Source organism: Oryctolagus cuniculus, chromosome 7 (genome assembly GCF_051225735.1).
Source record: "Oryctolagus cuniculus isolate XC-2025 breed Fujian yellow rabbit chromosome 7, ASM5122573v1, whole genome shotgun sequence".
NCBI lineage: Eukaryota > Metazoa > Chordata > Mammalia > Lagomorpha > Leporidae > Oryctolagus > Oryctolagus cuniculus.
Window position 1 is genome coordinate 44,645,455 of NC_142873.1, and position 24,270 is coordinate 44,669,724.

A 24,270-nucleotide genomic window follows, 5' to 3' on the forward strand; every position below is an offset into this window, starting at 1 on the left:
GGCAAAGCCACGGACCAGCCTCCCGGAGGTTTTCCTGCAGGCACTCAGCCACCCAGCGCGGCCCAGGAACGAGGGTGGCCTGTGCTCGGCACAGCAAATGGGTCAAGGTCCTAAGCACCCAGCACCCGCTGAACACTCTCCACTGGGGAGGGCCCGCACAGCAGCCAGGCTCCCGTCTCCCCAGCTCGCCCAGGTGGACCCCCCAACCCCAGTAGACAGACACTTTGTCTTGACTTCCTAACCCCTAGTCTCGCTTAAAGAGCAGAAAAGAGACAAATTACACACTTCTCAGAAATTGGAATTTTATAAAAAGGTATTTTTTCTCTTATATCCATAAAATGATATAATTTTGCAAGTATAGAAATGTGTCATAAATTATACAGAATGTTCCTTAATTACAGCTCAATGCAACTTGGTACTTTCCTCCCTCCCTAAAAAACGAGAGAGAACCAAAAAAATAATATATATATATATAATTGTATATATATATTTATATAATATAGACAAACCAAATATGAAAAAAAAATTCCTCTTTGGTATAAAAATCACTCTCACCTTGAGAGACACACAGACAGACATGATCCTGGGTTTGTAAACTGTGGCCAAAGGGACTTCCCTGTCAAAGCCCTCCCCACCCCGTCGCAGCCACCTCCAGCTCCAGGACCGCCCCGCATCAGATGTTCAAGGCCTGCACATGCCACGCCCAGCTCCACAGCATTCGAAGGCAAGGATTCTTCCCAAGGCTGATCGGCAGCAGCTACCCAGCCAACACCTAATTCCGGGGACAGCTTCGCAGGGGTGGTGGAGGGAGAGAGGACGGGCTGGGCCAAGGCTCCCACTGAGGCCTGTGCAGAGTAGGCGGGCTGCTGGCCTGGGCCACCCAGCACTCGGCTCTACGGCCTCTGCCAGGTGCTGGGCCCAGAGGGCCGGGGCCCCTTGTTTACCAGGAGAGGAGAACAGAGGCCAGGTTCCCCTCCAGGCCGGCCTCACCTGGGGTGTAGGTTCAAGAAAGTGCTGGACAAGGAGGGAGGAGGGTCAGAGGGAGTCTGCTAATGAACTTGGGCCTAGATTTCTAAAATGAAAGAAAACTACCTGTTCTCTACAAATTTCATACCCAGCTGTGGCTCCCTGAAACCGATAGGGCCATTTTCCCAGGCCCCAGCCCAGGGTCCAGGAGCATGGGCAGGGGCGTTGCTGGGGGCAGAGGGTAGCACTTGACTCTCAAGGTGAGGAAGGAGACAGGCCCAAACCCTCCTCTCTACTCTCCCAACACCCTCCGGCTGAAAGGTACCGCCCCCTCATCAGCTCCTCTGTCTTGGGACAGCCCCAGCTGCTGGAGCCCCCCACCCCGAGATGTGGCTCTTCCCCACCACTCCAGCAGGCTGGGGCACCCCAGTGTGTGCCAGCTTCCTCTTCTCACCAGTTAAGACACCAACCACAACATAAAAGTTACATAAAGGCCTCCTCCACTTGCCAAATAAAAGACAAAAACAAACTGGATACAAACACAAATGGAGGACAGAGGGACCACGTGAGGGGCCCACAGGCCCCAGCGGGCCCCTGGCTTCCCGGCATGATACATTCTTGTGTAATTCAGGAACAAGGGCCACTAGGGCCCCTCTTGGGGAATAGGAGTAAAAAAATACGGAGGTGAGTCTCCCTGTGGGCTCCCAGGCAGGGCAAGGGCACAGGGCAGACCCAATCTCTCACAGTTTTTTCTTGGGTTTTGGTTCCACACCTGGGCCCCAGGCCTCGGCCCCCGCGCTGCCCTGGGGGCCCACGCCCCTTACCTTCCCAGCCGGTGGGAGGGGCCTCAGCCAGGGGCTGCCCCAGCACCCTGGAGGGCCCAGCAGGACAGTCCAGCGGGGAGGAGAGACAGGGCGTGAGGACCAGCAGTTCCCCGGCACTGTCCCCTCGGAGACCAGCCAGCCCCGCGTGCTCCGGTCACCTGCTCAGGGCACTGCAGCTCTGGCCTCTAGCCCTTGAGGGGCTTGTCCGTCCCACCGCTGGGGCTGCTGGCGCTGTCACTCTTCTTCCTGCGCAGGCTCTCAATCCAGCTGGAGCTGGAGCGGGCGGTGAAGCCCGACAGCGCGAGGGAGCTGAGCCGCATGTTCTTGCCAGACATGATGAGCTCCCCGAAGCCCTCCTGGTGGGAGAAGGCATAGCCGGAGCGCCGGGACCCCGTGCGGCCAACACGCCGCATGCAGCGATGCTGGGCTTTCTGCTTCTTCCTGACCAGCTGGGTGTAGCGGACCTGGAGGAGGGGACACAGGGACGGAGCCGGCGGTCAGGGGACATCCCCAGGGGGAAGGGACCCACAGCACCCAGGGTGGGCACACAGGCGTCTGGCCCAAGGAGGAGCCAGAAACAGCTGCACGCGGGTGCAAGCAGAGGCCCCCCTGCCGCACTGGTCCTGCCGTGGAGCCGGCGGCTGGCCCCTCACCGTGTCAGAGAGGTCCGGCTTCAGGCTGAGCCTGAGGAATCGGAAGGCGACCACGGGCATGACGCAGACGACAGTGGTGAGCGCGATGGTCAGCCACACCGTGGGCTGTGCCAGGGTGTTCTGGGCATTTCCTGGGGGTGGACAGAAGGCAGCGGCCTCAGAAGTCATGGAGCAGATGCCAGGGCAGCCTCCTGACTTGGGGGTTTCGATCTCTGGCAGCTCCACTTCTCCGATCTCCAAACTCCAGCTGTCTCCACCTTCCCTCTCCCTGCCTGCCCTCTAACCATCTCACCTCCACGCTTGACTCCAGTTCCACACTCTGCCCCCAAACCCCAGCCCCACTCCTCCGAGAGCCGGCTACTGGACATCCCGGTGGAACACCGAACAGGCACCTCAACCCCACGTGCCTGGCTGAACATGGCTCCTCCACTCGAATCTGCTCTCATCTTCCCAGCTAGGAAATGCTACCACTCCCTCAGCCGCTCGCACAGAACACTGGGCTGTCTATCGGGAGCCTTCCTCTCCCCCTCGGGTCCGAAACACTGACGGCCTGCAACCACCGTTCTCGGCATTCCAGGCCGCCCTCATCCTCCTCTGTGTTGCTGTCACAGCCTCCTAGATGGGCGCCCCCACCTTTGTCCCCTAGGACAAAGTCATCCTTTAAGAACACGCATCAATAGACGACACTCCCCGATCACGGCCCTCCAATGTTTCCTGTCACATGGAGATTACAACTCAAAGTGCTCACTTTGCCCTGGGAGGGCTCTAAGTGTCTGGATAGATTTTCACCACCCCTCCCCCGACCTAGCGCCTCCCTTCCTCCACTCCTCCCCAGGCCCGCGGCTGCAGAGGCCTCCGTGTGGAGCCACGTAGCCTGCTCCTTTGCCCCTTATTCAGGTTTTCTAATATCCCTTCCCCAAGAGGCTTGGCCAACTACTCTGTCACTCTCTACCCTGCCTGACGGTCTGTACAGGACTCATTAGTTCCAGGCACTGTTATCTGTTTACTTGCAGGTCCTCTGTCTCTCTCGCATATAGTGAATGCTGACAGGATGTTGACCGGCTGCACAGGCAAACAGATCTGAAGCAACTGAGGCAGGACCTCCCACCCAGCCTCTCTCTGACACCACTACAGCCACTCCGGCACCAGGGCTCAGCAGCCTTGTGCTTGGTGACTACAGAAGGTTCCTGCTGGCCAACACTATCAGTTCCATCTTTCTATAGCAGGAGCTGTGGCACAGCAGGTAAAGCTGCTGCCTGCAGTGCCGGCATCCCATGTGGGCTCTGGTTCCAGTCCTGGCTGCTCCACTTCTGATCAGCTCACTGCCGTGGCTTGGGAAAGCAGTAGAAGATGGCCCAAGTCCTTGGACCCCTGCATCCACGCGGGAGGCCAGGAGGAAGCTCTGGGCTCCTGGCTTTGGATCGGCAAAGCTCTGGCTCTTGCAGCCATTTAGGGAGTGAACCAGCAGGTGGAAGACCTCTCTCTCTCTCTGTGTGTGTAACTCTGCCTTTCAAATAAATACATAAATCTTTTTTTTTCTTTTCTTTTCTTTTCTTTTTTTTTTTTTTACAGGCAGAGTGGATAGTGAGAGAGACAGAGAGAAAGGTCTTCCTTTGCCGTTGGTTCACCCTACAATGGCCACCACGGCTGGCGCGCTGTGGCCGGTGCACCACGCTGATCCGAAGGCAGGAGCCAGGTGCTTCTCCTGGTCTCCCATGGGGTGCAGGGGCCAAGGACCTTGGCCATCCTCCACTGCACTCCTGGGCCACAGCAGAGAGCTGGCCTGGAAGAGGAGCAACCGGGAAAGAATCCAGCGCCCCGACCTGGACTAGAACCGGTGCCGCTAGGTGGAGGATTAGCCTAGTGAGCCGCGGCGCCCGCCTAAATACGTAAATCTTTAAAAACAAAACAAAAAAAAATATATATAGTAATCTTTTGATGTTGTTCCCCTTTTTCCTCCAACTAAATACTCCTAGCCAGTCCAATGCAAACCTGGCGGTCTGGCATTCTGAGACTTCCAAGTGCCCCTGGAAGCCCGTCTCCCACTGATCCTCAACAGGGGTTCTCGCCCCACCCTCGCTGGTGCACTCTGATCCCCAGACACAGCCAGTGACTTGGAGCCTCCCCTGCCCCAGCCCCCAGAGCCGCCACCTCTGGAGGTGACCCGACGCTGACACCCACCACCCGTGCTCTCCTTCAGCCCTGCCCTCCCACGGCCTGGCATGCTCTTCTTCACGTCCACAGACATGGCAGGGCCTGGGTCAGACACACCTTGCCATCTCCACAGCACCCGCAGGGGACCCGACACACAAAGAGCACTGAGTGAGGGGTCCCTACTGTGCAGACCGGCCGATACCCTGTTGGTCCCAGAACAGCTGTGGCTCCTCATTAATCCGAGAGGCAGACGGGGACTCACCCACAAACCGGAACTGGTTCGGGAACATGTCAAACAGCCCATTGCTGTGCATGGCAAAGAGGATAGCAAAGTAGACAGCGAGGCTGCCCCAGATGAAGAAGTGGTTGATGGCCGTCCAGTAGCCTGTATCCAGCCCAATCTACAAAAAGGAGTCGTCATAGGCAGGAGCACCCCTCACAGCCCCTCCGCCCTCCAAGAGACAGGAGTGTGGTGCCTAGAGCGGCTGTAGGGACGGCCAGCTTCATACCTGCACGCTGACCACGATGACCAGCGACGTGGCCACGGTGACTGCGAAAGACTGGTAGTCGGCCAGCTGTGTGCCATCGTCCCGCGTGGCCTCGGCAAACACCCCATAGGGGATAAAGAACATAAGCACGGAGGTGTAGATGCCCTGGGCGATGCAGATGAAGAACTCCCGCTTGTTGAAGAGCAGGTTCAGCTGACCAGGCTCGTACAGCTTAGGGTACTCCATGCTCCGCTGCTCAGGGACATCCTGGGGCGAGGGCCGGACAGCACAGAAGGCCGCAAAAGCTGTAGTTTTAGCTCATGATGGTCAAGGACATACCCTGGCCCAGCCTCCTCCTTTCCCAAGCCTTTGCCACCGCATGGCGTCACAACAGTGCCTTCCCTTCCCGCTGAGCCACCGAACTCCCCCATACCTGATCAAAGACCCCCATGGCCAGGACTGGGAGGGAGGTGTACACGATGTTATATAAGGTGATGAAATACTGGTCGTAGACGGTCTGGAAGAGAACAGGGACCAATCAGAAATGAGCATGCACGCTTGCTTCTTTCTTGGCTGTCAATCAGCACAGGACGACAGTTTCTGTGACATACAGGGGCCCTACGGGACTGTCTGGAGCTCCTTTCTCTACGCCCACAACAGCATTTTTTCAAATCATACACCAGACAGCTGCTGGGCTGTGGCAGACTGAAGTGGGGAACGGGGCAGATACACCCACAACCCTTAAGGAGTCTACAGACACGTAACACCGCGGACTTGGAACGCCGACTACCTGAGCTGAGAAGCCACAGAAGAAGCCAAACCAGAAGTGGACCATGGTGAAAGCAAAGTTCTTGTAGAAGAAATAACAGAGGAACTTGCACATGCGCAGGTAGGACCACCGCCCGTGCACCAGCAGGAGGCGCTGCAGGAACTTGAACTGCGAGAAGGAGTAATCGGAGGCCAGGACGGCCTGGATGCCCTCCTGCCCACTGATGCCCACACCGATGTGAGCCGCTGCAGAGACAAGAGGGGACAAGAGAGTGAAGACGGCTGCACACTTGAGATTCCGAGTTCCAGCCCCTTCTGCCACCACTCCGGGACCCGAGACCTCGGTGGGAGCCCAGACGCTTGCACAGTCCACACTCACTTTTGATCATGCTGACGTCATTGGCTCCATCCCCAATGGCCAGTGTCACGGCCTTCTTGTACTTCTTCACCAGCTCCACCACCTGCGCCTTCTGCAGGGGGGTCACCCGGCAGCAGATGACGGCTTTGCAGGCACACGCTGTCTCCAGGAACTCCAGCTCCATGTCTGCCTCCAGTGCGTGGGCCTGGAACACAGGGACCTGAGCGCCACAGTCTTCCTGGGAGACCTCTGGAGACTCAGCTCCTCTCGGTCCCCTCAAGGACCACAGCTCCCTCTGAAGCCGAGGGCACCGAGGACAAGGTAAGATCCAAGAGCGCATGGAGACAGTGCCCTCCGGAAGGACGCTGCCCCAGCAGCCAATGGAGACGCTTACCAGGCTGTGGCCATTGATGACCAGGGCGTACTCGCCAGCCACGGCTTCCAGGACTGAAGTGAGCTTGGAAGAAGAAAGCTTTTCCTGGTAGGTGAAGCCGTTGCCTACAGTGCGGGAGTCCACCATCTTCTCCCGGGCTTTCCTGAGGACGTGGCAATGAAACAGTAGCAGTCTTCCAGGACAGCAGCCGGGATCCAAGCACAGATCCAAGCCTCAACAGGGTCCAGGAGCCCCCACGGGGAGTGCAGAGCCCCTGCCCTCAGCCTCAGCCTCCTGCTCACCTGAGCTCCTCCCGCACCTCCAGGACGGTGTGGCCCGTGACTATGAACACCTCGGTCATGTCGTCCGTCAGCATCTTGCAGGAGTAGCCAATGTTCACGGCCGTCTCTACCAAGAGAACGCAGGAGCTATGGACAGGCACCTGACAAGGTCAGCACTCTCCTCCCCACGGCCGAGGCTCCGTGCAAGGCCCAACAGGGCTGGCGTCCGGGGGCAGCTCTGCCCCACTGAGTCTCACCTTGTTTGTCTCCGGTTAGGACCCAGATCTTGATGTTGGCCAGCGTCAGGAGGGCGATGGTCTCGGGTACTCCCTGCTGCAGCTTGTCCTCAATGGCCGTTGCGCCCAGCAACTGAAAACACCACAAGGGTCCCTGGCACCAGAGGAGCAGGCACGAGCCCCGCCCACCCGCCCACAGCCTGTGTGGCAGCCCGTACCATCATGTCACTCTCCACCTCCTCGTAGACGCTGGCCAGCCTGTCCTCCCGGCTGTCCTGGGCCAGGCTGGCCTGCAGCCGTCTCTCGGCCCACTCCTCATAGTACTCTTCATCCAGGTCCTTGTAGGCCAGTACCAGGGTCCTGAGCCCTTCCCCTGCGTACTCCTGGGGGCAGAGTCAGCAGTCACACCCGAGCTAACGGACAGCTGGAGGACCATTAATGCCGAGAGTAGGTTTCAGGGATTCCATCCCTACACACACACACACACACACACACACACACACGTCACTAGGTGAGACAGCACACAGGTGCATCTGCCTGGCTACAATAGCCACCGTGTGCATGTGTATCAGACATCGCATTTTACCCCCGAAGTTTACATATGGAAAAACCAAACAGAACACAGTCGCGCCCCCACCCCCTCCCGCTGCCACGGAGAGCTGCAGAGGCATCTGCCAGCCCCGGCCCCCCCACCTACGTTCAGGTGGTCAGCGGTGGTGTTGAGCAGCTCCTGGGTGGAGTGGTGGAGTCTGTCGAGCAGGATAGTGTCGGCCCCTTTGCAGTAGAGTCGGATCTTCCCCTCTGGGTTCCGCACTGTCAATGGGGCAGCGGGAGGAAGTGCCAGAAAAATCCAGCAGGCAAAGACCTAAACACACCCACGACCTAAACACACCAAGGGTCCGCAGGCGCCCCTCACCCACTCCGGCCCTCACCTATGACCGACATCCGCTTGCGGATGTTGTTGAAGTCCAGGATGGCCAATAGCTGGTAGGTGATGGCTGTGCCCATCTCGTGGACGGTGATTGTTTTGGGGGTGCGGGAGCGGAACACAAAGCCAAAGTTCCTGGCTGCGGTGACCAAGGCCCCCTCGTCCGGGGACTGGGCTTTGTAGTACAGCTCTCCTGGGTCGGGAGGAAGAACACGCCTGGTCCAAGGGGAACCCTCTCGGCCACGGGCCCCCAGGGAGCTGCAGCCCCCCTACAGGGCAGAGTCGGGTGAAGAGGGAGTGGCCGGCCCCTCGACGCACCTTCACTCTTCTCCTCCGACATGACAGTGTGACACAGGGAAAGGAGGCGGAAGAACTCGTGCGTGTGCGGGTCCCCCATCTTCACGGCCTCCAAAAGGCTGGGGTCCCAAAATAAGAACTTCTTGTCAGCCAGAGGATTAAAGGAGAAGTCGACGGGCCCAGGCCTCTGGAACGGGGAGGAAGGCGCTCAGGAAAGGCTGGGCCGCCGAGCTGCCCCCCAGGGCGGGGAGTGGGGGTTGGTGCCGCTGCCCTCCCGGCCCTCGGGAGGACAGCCCGGTATCCTGTCCACCTCTGCCAAGCAGCTTCCACACCTGCCCAGACAACACATCACTAATCATGGCAACTGCTTCCGGTCAGGCACACAGGGCAGGTTTAGCTGGCACAAGGGACAGTTATGGAGACAGGCTCCTACCTCTCCCAGCTCAGCTTTGTGTCCCAGGACGTCGAACACGTCACCTACACACAGCCAGGACAGAAGAAGCCATGTCAGAGCTGGTGGTCTCTACAGCAGCAGGGAAAAGCACCCATTACAGAATCCCCAGTGCAAGCGCCCGGAATCCTCAACCAACCCCAACAGACAAGCGGATGCCACCCCCATTCACACTGCCGACCTGCAGACAGGGGGCAACAGGCACCCTGGATCCAGAACCCTGGCCATGACAGGGTCACGGTGCCCACCGCCCAGTGGCCACGACAGGGTCACGGTGCCCACCGCCCAGTGGGCCTCCCTGGGTGCCCGCCACCCGTTAGGCCCACACAGCAGACCAAGCCTTACAACTGACCTCAAGGTCCAGGTTAGTGCGAAAAGCAGTTACCAGGGGTCACAGTGCCCAAAAGTCAGACCCCGCACACCCTGTCCCGAGCCATCCCAGCAGCTCAGCCGCAAGGCCACAGCAATGGGGCCACACTGCAAAGAGCATGGTCACATTCCAGACTCACGAAGGCCCCGAGCGGCAGCCTGGGGAGAGTCTAGCACTCCACTGGGACGGCCAAGGTGCAACCTGGCCAGGATGCCCAGAGGCCAGCGTCTTGGGCTTCACTTCAGACAGTCAAGGAGCTCCCCGACTGCCTAGAGCCGAGACCAGGCCGAGGGCTCAGTATCTGCTTCCCGACACGGGATACAGGAAGGACCCTTTCAGGGCTCCTCAGGCCCAAGTAGGAAAGAAGGACAAGCAACGTCAGAGAGCTGCGGGGCTCCCGGTCCCACCCCCTCCCAGGGGAGGCCCGGCCCTACCGTAGCTGCGGCCGCCGATGGAGCACTTGTTGAAGACCATGATGTTCTGGGTGAGGGTGCCTGTCTTGTCGGAGAAGACGTACTCCACCTGGCCCAGCTCCTCGCTCAGCGTGGTGGTGCGGGCTTCGGCAGGCGTCCGCTTCTGCGTGCAGAACATCTTCTTGTCCCAGTTGATGAAGTAGCTGTGGCCCAGGCGGATGACCTCCACGCTGCACAGGGGGGAAAGCAGGCGACGCTTGGGGCAAGAAGGGGAGGAGGTGCCCCACCTACAGGGGCCTTTGCTGCAGGCCTGCGGCCTGGGGAGAAACGAGACTGGAGAAGACACCTGGGCACAGGCACCTGGGCAGGAAAGGGCAAGGAGAGCCTGCAGGTGGAGCCGGCGTCCTACGGCCGGCCAGCAAGGGAACTCCCCGCCCCGGCCCTGGCCCCGGCCCCGGCCCCGACCCCTGCTGACGCTCTAGACAGAAAGGTACACAGGGCCAGGGCAGGACAGACAGCACAGGCAGAGGAGGAAAAGGGACTGCAGACAAGGCACTCAGCCAGTTCTTACCTCAGGACTAATAATACAGAAACCATGCAGAGAAAAACAAGAGAAAGCGCGAGGGAGAAGGGGGAGAGAAAAAAGAGAGAGAAATAATGAGGGTGCTGTGCACGCCACGGCCACGCAGATGCCCTCAGGGAGGGGCCGCCCCAGGGAAGAAGACCGTGGCCCTCAGGGAGGGGCCGTCCCAGGGAAGAAGACCGGGGCTGGCTCTGAAGCCACCCTCCCTGCCCCCGGACGGCAGAGCGCTCTCCTCCACGCTCGCCTGGGCTCCTCACCCCAGCTCTGCAGCCTTCAGGCCACGTGCCGGTGCTGGCTCCGGGAGCAAGGGGGCCCAGACAATCTGGGGAATGATACCTGGGGGGTCTTCAAAAGTTCGTGGAAAATGTGTATCATGGAAAAACAGGGTGTGGGCTTCAAAATAATTTTTTGCACCAAAATAATCTTCTCTTTCAATTGCATGTTCCACAAATTTTTTGAAGTACCTTTGTATCAAGTTATAATGGCATAAGGTTTTGTTTTGTTTAAATATTTATTTATTTGGAAAGTCACAATTACAGAGAGAGGACAAAGAGAGATCTTTCCATCTACTGGTTCATTCCCTGAATGGCCGCAATGGCCAGGGCTGGACCAGGCCGAAGCCAGGAGTCAGGAGCTTCATCTGGGTCCCTCAAGCGGCTGCAGCCCAAACACTTGGGCTGTCTTCCATGGCTTCCCCAGGACATTAGCAGGGAGCTGGACCCGAAGCACAGGAGCCAAATTCGAGTCAGGGTCCACATGGGCTGCTGCCATCACTGCTTTACCTGCCACAGCACACGTCCACCCCGGCACTTTTTTTTTTTTTTTTTTTTGACAGTGAGTTCGACAGTGAGAGAGAGAGACAGAGAGGAGATGGTTCACCCCCCAAATGGCCACTACGGCCAGTGTGCTGTGCCGATCCAAAGCCAGGAGCCAGATACTTCCTCCTGGTCTCCCATGGGGTGCAGGGCCCAAGCACTTGGGCCATCCTCCACTGCACTCCCGGGCCACAGCAGAGAGCTGGACTGGAAGAGGAGCAACCGGGACAGAATCCGGCGCCCTCACCCCAGCACATTTTAACATCTCGTGCACTCCTCTCTGCTGATCAGTACCCTGGAGACGTGGACAGACCTCATTTCCAGAAAGGACCCCATGTTTACAGTGGAGCAATAGGGCCGTAACTAGAGCCCTGCTTTTGACCTGCCGGGGGCTCCTGTTGGGACCCCGCCACCACCAGGCAAAGTGAGATCGTGGGAAAGGAATCACAACCTGCTCCCACACAGCTTACTGTCCCCCCTCCCGTCGTCCCCCAGACGTACACACTGTCACCTGACCAGACTCAGAAAGAAAACTTTCTTGGGCAGTGACCAAGGGCTTCGAGTGACCTTAGGCACAAAATGTGGACAGCAAAGCCAGAGGTGGGAAAACAGAGTGAGGCTGCAGGCAAGAGAATGTTTCAACAGCAATGACCTGGAGACGCAAGGGCAGTGCCAGACCTGCTGCCACTCTGATTGCAGAGGAACTTAATATTTAAAATCCAATTCTCATTTTCCTTGTACAGGTGAGAAGTATTACTGTTCTCACTCTACGTGTGAAGACACACCCTGTGACGTGTGAGTGACTGTGGATCTGCCTGGGGTCACATGGCTAACAAGCAGGCAGGACTAAACCAAGAACCTTCTGCCCCTCCTCCTGACGCCCTGGGAGAGCCCTGCCCCTCCTCCTGACGCCCTGGGAAAGCCCACTCGGCACACCCTCGGCTCAGAAATGTTTATCTTCTCACTGAGGTCAGCACTAAGATTCAGACGCTTGGGGGGCGGGGTAAGGATTGCTTGGGAAATCTGTGTGAACAGAGATGAACAATAGGCAGAGCTCTGAGTACCTCCATAAAGCATTTCCTTAAAAATGTAACAGGATAGGGCTGGCCCTGTGGCGTAGCGGCTGAAGCTGCCGCCTGCAGTGCTGGCATCTCATATGGGCGCCGGTTCAAGCTCTGGCTGCTGCACTTCCGATCCCGCTCTCTGCTATGGCCCGGGAAAGCAGTGGAAGATGGCCCAAGTGCTTGGGCCCTGCACCCCCGTGGGAGACCTGGAAGAAGCTCCTGGCTCCTGGCTTTGGACCACCACTGCTTTGGCTGCTGCAGCCATTTGGGAAGTGAACCAGCAGATGGAAGACACCTCTCTCTCTCTCTCTCTCTCTCTCTCTCTGCCTCTCTGTAACTCTACCTTTCAAATAAATAAATATTAAAAAAAAAAAATGTAACCAGCTGGGGCTGGCACTGTGGCATAGGTTAGACCACCGCCTGTGACAACTCCCCATACCTGAAGTACCTCTTCAAGCCCCAGCTCCTCAGCTTCTGGTGCAGCTTCCTACTAATTTACCTGGGAAGGCAGTAGAGGATGGCCCAAGCCCTTGGGCCCCTGCTACCCACATGGGAGACCAGGATGGAGTTCCTGGTTCCTGCCTTCAGCCTGGCCCCGACCTTGCTATTGCAGACATTTGGGGAATGAACCAGCAAAGAGAAGTTATTTCTCTCTGTCTGTATCATTCTGCCTTTCAAATACATAAATAAATGTTTACAAAAAAAAAAAAAAAAGGCTGGAGGCTCCCTTATCACAAGTGCAAAGCACTGAATGGGTGAGTTTCTTTCTTCCTTCCGACCCTCGACCCCCGTCAGCCTCCTGCATCCCCGCCTCCCTGCAGCCCTCACTGGCCAGTCCCTGCTCACGTCCTCTTTGCCGCCAACAGCCCATCTCCTTGACCCCAATTCAGGCTGCACTGATGGCCAACAGTGCCTGAAGCACCCTTTAGATTCCTTTAGAATGCATTTTGAGAACAGATTCTTTAGATTTTTTTTTTCTCCAAAATCTTCTAACAGTTTAGTATGCATAAAGTCAACAGGCAAAGATTCAAGACCCTCCCCAGTCAGGGGCTAGCTTACTTTTCTAGTCCTATCTCCCGGAGCCCCTCACTCACAGTCCACGCTCCTGCCCCACCGTCTCCCACGCCATTCCTCAGTTCCGTCTTCAAGCCTTCGTTCCCAGCCCTCTGTGTCCGGCTCCACCTTCCCTCTCCAAGCCGGCACTCAAAGCCCAGTGCAGCGGCTGCCTCTTTAACACATGCCCTGATGACCTGCACAGGAGCAGGGCAGTCCCAGCCCCCAGGGCAGCTGGCGCCTCCTGCGTGGAACCGTGACACTTCTCCTACCCACCCCACCATTGGCCTGCTGCTTTCAAAGGCAGAGGCCACCTGACACATCTCTGCATTCCCTGGTGACGCACAGAAGACTCTAAGTAGGATGCCTTCCACAGTACTTGCTCCGGCTTTATGACACGTTTAGCTTTTTCTTCCTCTGCTAGACAAGCTCCCAGGGGAAAGAAGCCCCATTCACCTCTGTGCCGTGACACTGAGCACACTCATCTGCACACACACGTGTGCAAACACAGGGTATGCAATAAATGCGCGCTGAATAAATAAATGTGGTTTTTGCTCTGATACAATCCAAAGTGCCAGGAACCCGCGGTAACAACCTTGCTGTGCGCACAGATAACAGAGAACGTAAGATGTTCACCGCACAGAAAGAGGAGGACCCCACGTTTCTTCTCCAGGATTTCACCTTCGGAGAAAAGAGCTTTCCAAGGAAGCAGCCGGGCTCTCTGCAGAGACCCCAGGGGGGAGAGCACGTACCTGACATAGAGTGAAATGGGCACGACGGTGTTGAGGATGATGATGTAGGACCAGAAGGAGAGGAAGCCGGAGAAGAAGGCACTGTCCACTGCCTCGTCCCAGGGCAGGTAGACCTGGAAGCGCATCCCGACCTCGTGCTCCCAGATGGCATTGCCAATGGCTAGGATCACCCCCATGCAGACCAGGAAGCCAAAAATCTGGGGAAGAACGAGAGGCAGAGGCTTGGCTGACACTCCGCAGGCCCTCAAAACCAAGTGCATCCTAAAGGCAGTCACTACTCAAGTCCTGAGTCCTTAAAGGCACAGGCATCTTTAAGCTGGCAGCGCGCTCTACCGAAAGCACCCAGAACTAGCGACAGGTTCCCGTGGGCCACTGACAGCCACGTGGCCTTCTCTCTCCACGCCTTCTCATTTGTGTAACGGGGACAATCAAAGAGCTGGCAGCTATCAGCCTGGCATCCTGGAACTCCCAGGAATCTCCTGAGGTAGTAGGAGTTGCAGTGAGCCACGGTCAACAGAAGGAGGAAGTCTACTACAAAGTATCCACTCACCTGAGCTGAGCCTCCACAAGCCAACAAAGAAGCCAAGTTACTATATTCGTCATGATCTCAAACACACTGTCCTCTTTTTAAACTTTTTAATAACTTTTTACTTATTTATTTGAGAGGCAGTGAGATCTTCCATCTGCTGGTTCACTCCCCAGATGCCTCCAACAGCTGCAGCTGGGCCAGGCTGAGGCCAGGAGACAGCAATTCAATTCATTTCTCCCCTGTGAGAAGCAGGGACCCAAGTACTTGAGCCATCACCTGCTGCCGCCTCGGGTGCATCTCAGCAGGAAGCTGAATCAGAAGCAGAGCCAGGACTGGAACCCAGGTACCCCGATATGGGATGCTGTGTGTGGTGTCTGAACCACTGTGTCAAATGCCCGCCTTTCCTCTCTTTTGCTAACCAGGGAAACAAACCACATCTTCATAAATACAGATTTCTTGATTAGTCAGAAGTCACATGGGACAGGCATTTGGTACGTCTGGTACAACAGTTAAAATACCACTGGGATGCCCACGTCCCACATCGGAGTGCCTAGTTTGAGGCCAGGTCCTGCTTCCCAAGCAGCTTCCTGCTAATGTAAACCCTGGGAAGGCGGCAGAAGACGTCTGAGTACTTGGGCCCCTGTCACCCATGTGGGAGACTCAAACTGAGTTCCTGGCTCCCAGCCTTGGCCTGGCCCAGCTCTGGCTGTTGGAGGCAGTTTGGGAATGAACTGGTGAATGGAAATCTGTCTCTTTTTGTGTCTCTCGATCATTCAAACAAGCAATCAAAAAAAAAAAAAAAAAAAAAACACTTTTAAACATCAGAAACTAAAGTCTTGGTGATTGAAAGAAAAATATTGAGCCCATGGTCTAATTCCTGACATCTATTTCCAATGCTGCCTCTACCACTGAGGCTTGGGAACAAAGCAGAGCAGCCTGGTACCCATGGACCACTAGGGGGCAACGTGAGCATCTGCACACTAAACCTAACCCCTGGCCCAGGCTAGGTTTCTACACACCTTTAAAAGCAGGGCCTACGCTACGTCTCAAAGAGGCTGGCTCCAGCCTTTGCATGTTGGTAATGTAGGGGGGCAGGCAGCGGGGGTACAGGAAGGGGAGGGGAGCCCGACAAAGTGCTCAGATCTCCAGCTGAACAAGGGACAGATTCAGGAGCTGCCATAAACTAACACAGAACTGTTCCCTCTGGGATCCTTCCTTCTTAGAAGTTGGGGGCAAAGACCCTGCGAACCATCTTCCAAATGGAGATTTTTCTTTCAATTCCCTCTTCAATCCCATGAAGGGCTCCTTGTCTTGGCAAAAGCAAACAGAAGGTCACATGCTGCACTAAGTCACCACTGTAACTGCAGTCCAGAGAAGGGATGATTTGTTTTAGTTTCTTTAAGTTGTTGATTCATGCACGTTCCTAAGGTTTTTAAAATAACATCTCCCAAGTCTAAAAGGAGCCTGAAATAAACACTGCCTTTGAGGAGCGAACCTTCCAGTGGCTTCAGAGCCAAACCCAAAGCCTGCCTGCCTGCCAGCCAGGGAGGAGAGATGGGTGCAAAGGGCGCCACCCAGGGAGAACCAGAGGGCAAGGGCTGGGAGTCAAATATGAGAGCCCCTACCCAGAGCACCAGTGTATTCATCAGGCGGTCAATACTTGTTCTCTTGAACTTTGTCCTGCCACTGTTCTGCATCAGCTTAGTGTCTGGACCTAGAAAAGAAGGAAAGGGCTATGAGAGCTAAGTAACACACCCGCCCCTGGGCTTCTGCCCGGATCCCCAGACTGGAGGACATCAGGGTCGAACGGAGATGCGGACTGGGCAAAAGGCCCGGATTCAGGGCCAGAAGCTTCCTACCTTCCGCATTCTACCGACCCACCCCGCCTCACGGCCCGCGGCAGAGGGAGGCCGAGCAGCAACCCTCCCCGTCGTCACCTGCGAAGATGACCAGGCCGAAGCACCACTCGGTGTTGCGCAGCACGCAGCCCCGCAGCAGCATGTGCTGGTTGCTCAGGGGCAGCTTGCTGTCCTTCCAATAGAGGGTGCCGCTGAATTTGTCCAGCTTATTGTTGGGGGGTTCACAGATCACCTCGCCTGGAGGGAAAACAAGAGAGTCACTGAGCAAGCTTCGGTCTACGGCTTGACCTCAAGATGGCAAAACCAAGAGAAAGAACAAAGGGAGATGGAAGCCCATCCACACACCGCTGGTGGCACTGTGAGCTGACACAGCTTTGCAGGACAACAATGAGGCAGCATGAACTAATATCAAAAGTACAAGTATCCCTGGACCCAGTAACCCCACCCCACCTCGGGACTCCACTCTGCAGAAATAATAGCACACACCAGCTTTATCAACAGTCACACAAGTTTTATCAAAGTGTTATTTGGACAGCAAAAGACTAGAAACAACTGAACAGTCAGTGAATAAATTATGCAACACCGAGTTTATGAAATGTCACGTAGTTATTAAAAAGGGCCGGGTAGCTTCCTTTACACAGTAGATTTAGGTATAGTGTGATTGCACTCAATCATATTTATATAAACGTGTATGAAAAGTATGAATGGATATGTCGGTTAAGGTGGCCGCCTAAGGAGCGGGAGAACGGGGACCAGGATATTAACGTTTCCCACGCTCTGCAGTTTGTCTTGTTTGGAGGAGCGCATATCCTATTCTGAGCTAACACGCAAAATGAAGACGCTGACCGCCTCTCGACACACACAGCAAGGGAGGGGCCTTCAGCTGTGAGGTCCCCTTGAAATGACCATCCACTCAAAGCAACGGCAGCCACCTGACACTCCCAAAAAAGCCCAGGGAGCTGCACAGCCCAGCAACAAGGAAAGACAAACTGAAATGCCAAAGCCAACCCCCCTCCACCCCTGAAGGCTACCTCTCTGCGACAACTCACCATCAAACTTGGCAAGCTTACTGATGTCGCCCAGCTCCGAGGTGACGGGGACTGCCTGACGCACCTTCATGTTGGTCTCTCTGGAAAGACAGTCTCCTGAGTCCCGGCTCTCTCCCACCCGCCAGAGTCCAGCTAGGGCCACCTGACCGGGGAGCACCCACCGCTTAGCCCAGCAAACACAGGGGCTGGGGGAAAGGGGTGGTGGCGTACTTCTACACATCCAAAACTTTTCTTACTCCTAAATTTTCCAAAAGGCCCCAGAGTCCAGACCTGGGAACTCTCTCAAAAACAATCTTTTTACACCTAAGGGGGCAGAAGGAGAGCACTGACACTCGGGCATGCCACTTACCCATCTAGTTCTGCTGTCTCGATGTAACACAGCCCGTGAGGCTCACTGCTGGAGAGGAGGAGGAGATCCGCCTGCGGGGAGAACCTAATGAGAAGCACGGAAACCAAACCTCCACCCGCAACGGACTCTTTGATCTTCACTCTTTCCACCGGGGAGCCTCGGTTTGCTCAGCACCAAGTGCAAGAATGGCCAGTCCCCAACACGTTCACATGGCACTGAAGTCCCCCACTCAAGACAACTTCCTTCCTTCCACGGGTGGAAATCAGTAAATCAGCATTCACTCCCTGTCTGCTCAAGAAGAGGAAGAGACCCGGTAGGCCTGGAAGGGTGCCTCGTCCCTTACCGCCACAAACTGGTTATTTTCTAGCTTGATAATATCACCAACACGGACATTCATCCACTGCTCCTGTTGGAGGCTGAGCAAGGAGAAGACAGGACGAGGCTGTCAGTGGCTGGAGAGGTTCTCGGGGGACCCCGTCCTCCCCAGGGCCCCGGTCTCCGACAGGACTCACATTCCATTGATCAGCACCTGAGACTGCCGGTTATTCACCTGGTTGTCACTCTTGTGGCGGAACTGAAAAGAGAACTGAGAAAGGTAAGGCACCTTCTCCTGCTCCAAGAAAACGGGACCACCTGTGAGCCTCAGTGCATGCTGGGTAATGCCTATACAAACCCATTCACACATCACTTCCCTTCCTGACTCCCTCCCCATACAGCCTCTAGGAGACGGCATGGATCTGGCTGCAGAAGGTATAGGGTGCCAAGGTCACCAAGGAATTCTGTTGGGTGCAGGTGGCTCTACGTTGTGGGGAGGGATGCAGGGTGTGCAGTGGGGAACAGGTAGAAGAATGAAAACAACTCACATAGTCATCAGTGGCATCTTTAACAGCTGTGATGGTGAGGACAAGAACCAAAGGCACAATGGTGGTGAACCAGGACAGGGAAGAGATCTGTGGGATCAACTGCAAAGAGGAAAGAGGAGCATGCTTCTGAGGCCCCACCCCCTGCCTCCTTCCCCCTAGACCTTCCTCTTGCTGGGCTTTGTTTGGCTTTGTGAGTTGCAGAGGATCTACAACAGGTCACTCACCTGCAAAATGAGAAGGAACAGGAAGTAAGTGTTGGCGACTTCCTGGAACTGCTCAAAGAGGTTGACAGGCAGGAACGTAAGGATGTTGTACTTGGAGGTCTTGATGCAGTTACTCTGTGGCAGTGGGAGAGAAAATAATGAGGCAGCTTCCAGGGGGTGTGCACTGGGGACCAGCAAGTTAAGCCACCAGCCACTTGGGACGTCTGCACCCCTATGGGTGTGCCAGTTCGAGTCCCAGCTACTCCACTTCTCATGCAGCTTCCCACTAATGTGCCTGGGAAGATAGCAGGTGATGGCCCAAGTGCTTGAGTCCCTGGATGGAGTTCCTGGCTCCTGGCTTCAGCCTGGCCCAGCCCTAGCTGCTGTAGGCATTTGGGGAGTGACCCAGCAGGCCGCAGATCGATTGATCTCCGTCTCTCCCCTCTCTGTCACTTTGCCCTTCAAATAAATAAATATTTTTTTTTTAAAGAAATGAGGCAGTCTCCAGCCTCAACCCAAAACCAGTTTGATGCTTCCCCCAAAGTCAGCAACCTAAGTTGGGAGGCAGAAACAGGAGCGGGAAGGGAGGGTCACGGGGTCAGCATCTCCTGCTTCACTGATGGATAGGTGGTGGCAGGAAAAAAAAGCAGCACAGCAGATGGAGAGCAGCCAGGGAAGCCGCCGCCCCTCCCGCAGTCAGCCTTCCACCCCGACCTCGGATGTCCCGTGCCTTCCGCCCGGGCTGGGGAGCCGAGGAGTGGTCTGGAGTCACTCACCGCATACTGGAATTTCTCATTGTATTCTCGGTCATTAGCCCGCGCCCTCCTTTCTTCTTCTGCAACAGAACGATGCTGCCATCAGGAGGAGCCAACCGAGGCCTGGACCCACACCTGGTCAGGCCCACACCCACTCTGTGGGGGTTCCACCAAGGGCCCCTGGTTCTTTCCATAGAATAAATACGGTGTTAAGGAGTGCACGCCACACCGGAGGTGGCATCAAATTCTCCTCTCTAGTCCACCTCTCACCACAGCCTGGCCACAGGGCGCTGCAGGCTACCCTCAGAGTTCTCTGCCCTCACGGCCAGCTGTCAAGGTCCCCACTGGGTGCACTCGGTTCCTCTCCCCCACCGCCCAGGAGGAGCCCCAGCTGGGGGAATCCCTGTACCCTTCTGTTGCTGCTATCAATGCATTTTTCCTCACAACCAGGGAGGGACAGCCAAAGACAAAGCTTCCGCCGGCCCACCCAGGGGTCACTGCAGACCCAGGCGCAGGCACAGCCCTCCTCCATCCTGGGGGGTGAGGTGGGTGGCGAGTTGGAGGGTCACTGTGCCCCGGAGCTGCTCTGCGGCAGCATCTCAGCTCCACGTGCAGTGCCCCTACCGGAGCCTCTGCCTGTCACATGGTGCCAGCAGCAGCTTCTGACTGGCCCACAATGACATCACCTTATTTCAAAGCTCATCTTCAAGTAAGAGATGGGGGGGGGGGGGTCAGGGACATGGGTCATGCAGACGGAGACAGAGATGGAGGAGGGAAGAATGAAATGTATTAGAAACGCTGGCTCTCAATCACCTTTTTGTACCATCTGCACACATTTCTCCTAAACAGCTCATCTGTCACTCAGTAACATCTATTTCACTTCATCTATCCTGAAACCCACACAGGCCCTGGAAGGCAGGTGCCAAGTTCAGGTCTCAGAACAAAGTGTGCTCCTATGAAGGGCTCCCCAGCCCACCCGCCACCCCCCCACCCCCGGGGTCACCTCTACCTCAGGCAGTAACTTGGTTAGGCACTAAACATGTCTTCCACCCGTCCCGGAGGCAAAGGGCAGCACTCCCAGGCCCTTCCTGGGGCCTCCCAAGACCCCTGCAGAGCACACTGCAGTAACATAACACCAGGGCACAGCGCTGTCCCTGCCAGCCAAGCCACTTCACTGTCAGAAACTTCCCGAGAGGGGGCCCTTCGGGCTGAGACCCTGCGCAATCACCAAACATCATGCAAAGAAAGCAGGCAGGGGCTGGAGCCTTCACAGCCAGGCTCTCCGGGTCTGGAAAGAGCATTGGGGAAGGTTAGGGGAGGCTACGGAATTGAAGGGGGGAATCCCGGCCGCAAGGGAGCTGCTAGGCACTGCCTCCTGTTACCTGTCCCCCAGGAGGGCTTCTTTCGGCTCCAAGAGGGAGGCGCCCCCGCCCGGGCCCACTTCTCGGGAATCTCCTTGGGGACCGTCATGATCCCGGCTTGAAGCGGGGGAGGGCAGAATGTCTGTCTGTCCTCGGCCTCAGCGGTGCCGACGGGGTGGGCCCCCGGGGAGGCGCAGGAGCTGTGGCCGCTCAGAGGGGAGCCCCGGCCATCGGGCACGCGCGCCACACGCAGTCCAGGCCATCGTCTCGGCCGCCCGCGCTGGGGGACGCCGAGAGCAGAGCCGCGCCGCGGCCGCCGCCGCGGATGCCGCCCCCACGCCCCCCGCGGAGGCCAGCGCGCGCTGAGTGGCCGCGCCGCGGTGCGCACGCCCCAGGCTCCGCCCCCGCCCGCTCCCGGGCTGCAGGGCAGCCGCCCGCCAGCGCGCCGCGTAGGCGAAAGGCAGCGCGCGAGCCCCGCCTCCCCCTCCCCCAGCCCCCTCCAGCCCGGCCACTGCGGGCGAGCGAGCTGCTAGCGTAGTCCGGGACGACCGCTGTCCTCCCTTCGACCCCGCCCGCAGGAAAACCAGGAGGACCAGAGGGGACCGGGGAAGCGAGAGGATGGAGGGGAGCCAAGCACACAGCTCCCCAGGTCAGGAAGTGGGAGCTGCAGGTGCCCCGAGATAGAAGTATAGGTATTTCCGGGTGGGGGGGCTGGGGTGAGATCCCAGGTCAGGGATCCAGTTTAAGAATTCCGTTTCCTAGGCTCCCCCAAGATGGGTTTCAATGTCTCTGTCTTCGGACCCTTACCACTGGTCCCTCTTTCCTTTCCCTGAGCCACATTGACCAACACCCACTTCTGATGGTCTCGGGGATTCCCTTCCTTGCCTGTCTTACCTGGGGGGCGCTTTTTTGAACACAGTGCCATCTCACCCAGCAAGGTCCCAGCAGTCCCATGGGAGACCCTGCAGGAAGGTGACAGATGCGAGAGGTCAAGAAGCTGAAGGTAACCCTCCATTCCCTGCAGCAGGCTCCTTCCGAAAGCCCTCTCCAGCTCTGCCCCCGCCCCTCCCGGACCAGCACCTGTCCTCTTCCAGGCCCTGATGGGTCCAAGAGAGAAGAGGGGCCTACGGCACCACCTTCCCTCATGCCTCTGCCTCAGATGCCATAAGGCAGAAGCCAAGGCTAGGGTGGGGGGCAGAGAGAAGGGGCTAGCCGTTGTCAGCAGGGCTCAAGGTATCCGTCCCAGGGGTGACGGGTGCTCTCACGTGCCCTCCTGGTGGCAGAGTTGTGGCTGTGCTTATTAGAAAGCACAGTTTCCCCCAAAGGGTGGGGTGGAGGGAACATCAGCCAGGAAACACCTGGCAGTACATCAGGAAACAGGGTGGGCAGGCTCCTCCCTTCTCAAAATGCTTACAATCCCCCCACCCCCACCCCCACCCTGGGGCTTCCATTCTCACCTCCGGCAAGGGAGCTCACATTGTGAGCGCAGCCTTCACTTCCTGCCAGCCTGTCCCCAAATGGCTTCCTCTCATTCTGGGCCAGCCCTGGCAGGGAGTCCCCCTCCTCTCTCCCACCTCAAGCCCAGTCCAGGCAGTATGGCCCGGGTGCGCACGGGGGCAGCATCACTTAGGCAGGCTCTGCTCCCTTCCACCTTCCTATGTACTCTTTCCTCTAAAGAGCTGTAAGGCCTGGCCTACAAGGCAGGGTCACAGAGCCTCAACCCTGCCCAAAGGAAACTGCCAGCCAGTCACCTCCTTTCTTTTAGTGGAAGGCGGTCTCTGCCCCCCCCCCCACCTTGGTTCTGTCTCCAGTCTACAGGGCGCACCCCACCAGCCGGCCAGCCCCAAGATACTAATTGCCTGTCTGCCCAGCCTCTGTAATTACAGACTCTGGCCACGGCCCAGTCACCCACACCAGTTCTCCTTTCCCCAGCGCAGGCAGCACCGAAAAGCCAGAAGTCCTTTCCAGTGTGGCCCTTCCCCGGTGACGGCCGGCAAGGTGTCAGGCTCAGGAAGAAAATCCCTCACCCACATTTTGTTGAAAGATGCCAAGCTCTCCTCCAGGGCCCCCGGCCAGGGTCTCCACCCAGTCTGCAGTCTGAGTCATGGGAGGGTGGGGTGCAGAGGGAGGAGTTCAAGGAGAGGATGCAGGGGTAGGCATCACAAGTCACCCCATCCCACCAGGGGGAGGGGGGCCCCAAGCCACACTCGGACCTGGGAGGCCTGGGTCTGAGTTCGAGGAAAGAGCTGACAGCAGGAGTCTGGAGTCTGGACACCGACCAGGAAAGTTGTTTCACCTCTAAGACCCCGGGGGAAGAGGAGAGCAGGCTTGCCCCAGACCTCCACCCCCCCCCGGGGGGGGCGGCAGTGACAGGAAGGGAAAGGGAGGGGGAGACCTGGCAACCAGGACCCCCTCTGTCTCCTTCGCAGTCTCCTCCAGCCTGGGTTTTCTGAACCAGTCAAGCCCATCGGCCACGTCGCCCTGCCTGGCCATCCTGCCCCAGCCCCAGCCCCCTCTGCAGCCACATCTAGGATAAAAATAGCCAGTCCCGGGAAGAGGCAGTGCTCCATGGAGGACAGCAGCTCCTCCCCTAGGTCTGGCCCCTTCTCCTTTCCAACCAAGACTTCTTCCTTCAGCGGAGGCTGGCCGGTCAGGGATACAGGAGGACATGGAATCCAAGGCGCAAGCAACCAACACCATCCCAGGCTACCTTCGCCGGCCATGGGCAGAACCCAAGACTCCACAGCGCGGAGCTGCCAAAGCTCCTGGTCCCCCCTGGTTTTCCTCTGGCACAGCGCCTGCCTGCCCCACGCTCCCTCCTGCGGGCTCCCGGCCCCCGGGGACCCGGACTCCCGCTCTCACGCACACAATCCCCCAGGCGGCCACCCCTCCGTCCCTGCTGCAGAAACCTCGCCTCGGCTCTCCACGCGCCCCGCGGGCACCCTCTCCGCCCACCCTGCCCACAGCCTCCCGGCTCCCCCAGACACCCCCCTTTCCTTCGTCGCCCACTGCCCGCCGCGGATCCCCGCAGCTCCCGATACCAGGGTCTCTCCGGCCCGCGGCCGCATCTCCCGGCCCCGCTCCCCGGCTGCCCCCGCCTCGCCTCCCCTCGCCTCGCCTCACCTCAGCGCTCGGCGCTCGGCGCCCGCCCCGGCGGCCCCGTCCTGCCCATGCCGGGGGCTGGGACGGGGGGCGCTCGACTCGGCTCCCCGCGGGCTCCCGCCCCCCCCAGCTGCGGCCCCGCTCCCCCCGGGGCCTCGGCCCGCTACTTTGTGTCAGTTTCGGCCACGGCGGGGCGGAAGTGACGGAAGTGGCAGCAGAGGGCGGGGGGCGGGAGGGGGTTTCGGGGAGGGCCGAGAGGAGGGGAGGCGGCGGCCGCCATGTTTGTGCGGGGCAGGGGGAGGGTCTTCACCGGCCCGCGGGGAGCTCCAGGGCCGGGAACCCAGCCCTCGCATCCTCCCCGCGGCTGAAACAA

The 24,270-nt window shown here is 57.8% G+C and overlaps 1 protein-coding gene across 3 annotated transcripts; it reads right to left on the minus strand.

Annotated features, from left to right (window-relative positions):
* Positions 1 to 288: 288 nt before the first annotated feature.
* ATP8B2 (ATPase phospholipid transporting 8B2) lies at positions 289 to 24,101 on the minus strand. Of its 3 annotated transcripts, XM_051858641.3 has the most exons (29): positions 23,919 to 24,101; positions 21,690 to 21,757; positions 20,817 to 20,912; positions 19,456 to 19,514; positions 18,701 to 18,814; positions 18,477 to 18,575; positions 18,126 to 18,187; positions 17,957 to 18,029; positions 17,614 to 17,684; positions 17,265 to 17,344; positions 16,294 to 16,452; positions 15,982 to 16,070; positions 13,828 to 14,024; positions 9,582 to 9,790; positions 8,760 to 8,803; positions 8,348 to 8,513; positions 8,034 to 8,222; positions 7,799 to 7,914; positions 7,320 to 7,484; positions 7,123 to 7,234; positions 6,887 to 6,992; positions 6,606 to 6,747; positions 6,233 to 6,416; positions 5,876 to 6,099; positions 5,519 to 5,602; positions 5,107 to 5,352; positions 4,860 to 4,998; positions 2,444 to 2,574; positions 289 to 2,254 (listed from the first exon to the last, which is right to left on the minus strand). In XM_051858641.3, exons 2-29 carry the CDS (start codon positions 21,718 to 21,720, stop codon positions 1,976 to 1,978), a joined length of 3,666 nt encoding a protein of 1,221 aa, XP_051714601.2. In that variant the 5' UTR covers positions 21,721 to 21,757; positions 23,919 to 24,101; the 3' UTR covers positions 289 to 1,975. The 3 variants fall into 3 exon arrangements, with proteins under 3 accessions (XP_051714601.2, XP_051714602.2, XP_089156023.1); XM_051858642.3 differs by lacking the exon at positions 20,817 to 20,912; XM_089299897.1 differs by lacking the exons at positions 9,582 to 9,790; positions 13,828 to 14,024; positions 15,982 to 16,070; ... (9 more) ...; positions 21,690 to 21,757; positions 23,919 to 24,101 and adding an exon at positions 9,287 to 9,540.
* Between the last annotated feature and the right edge of the window lie 169 nt (positions 24,102 to 24,270).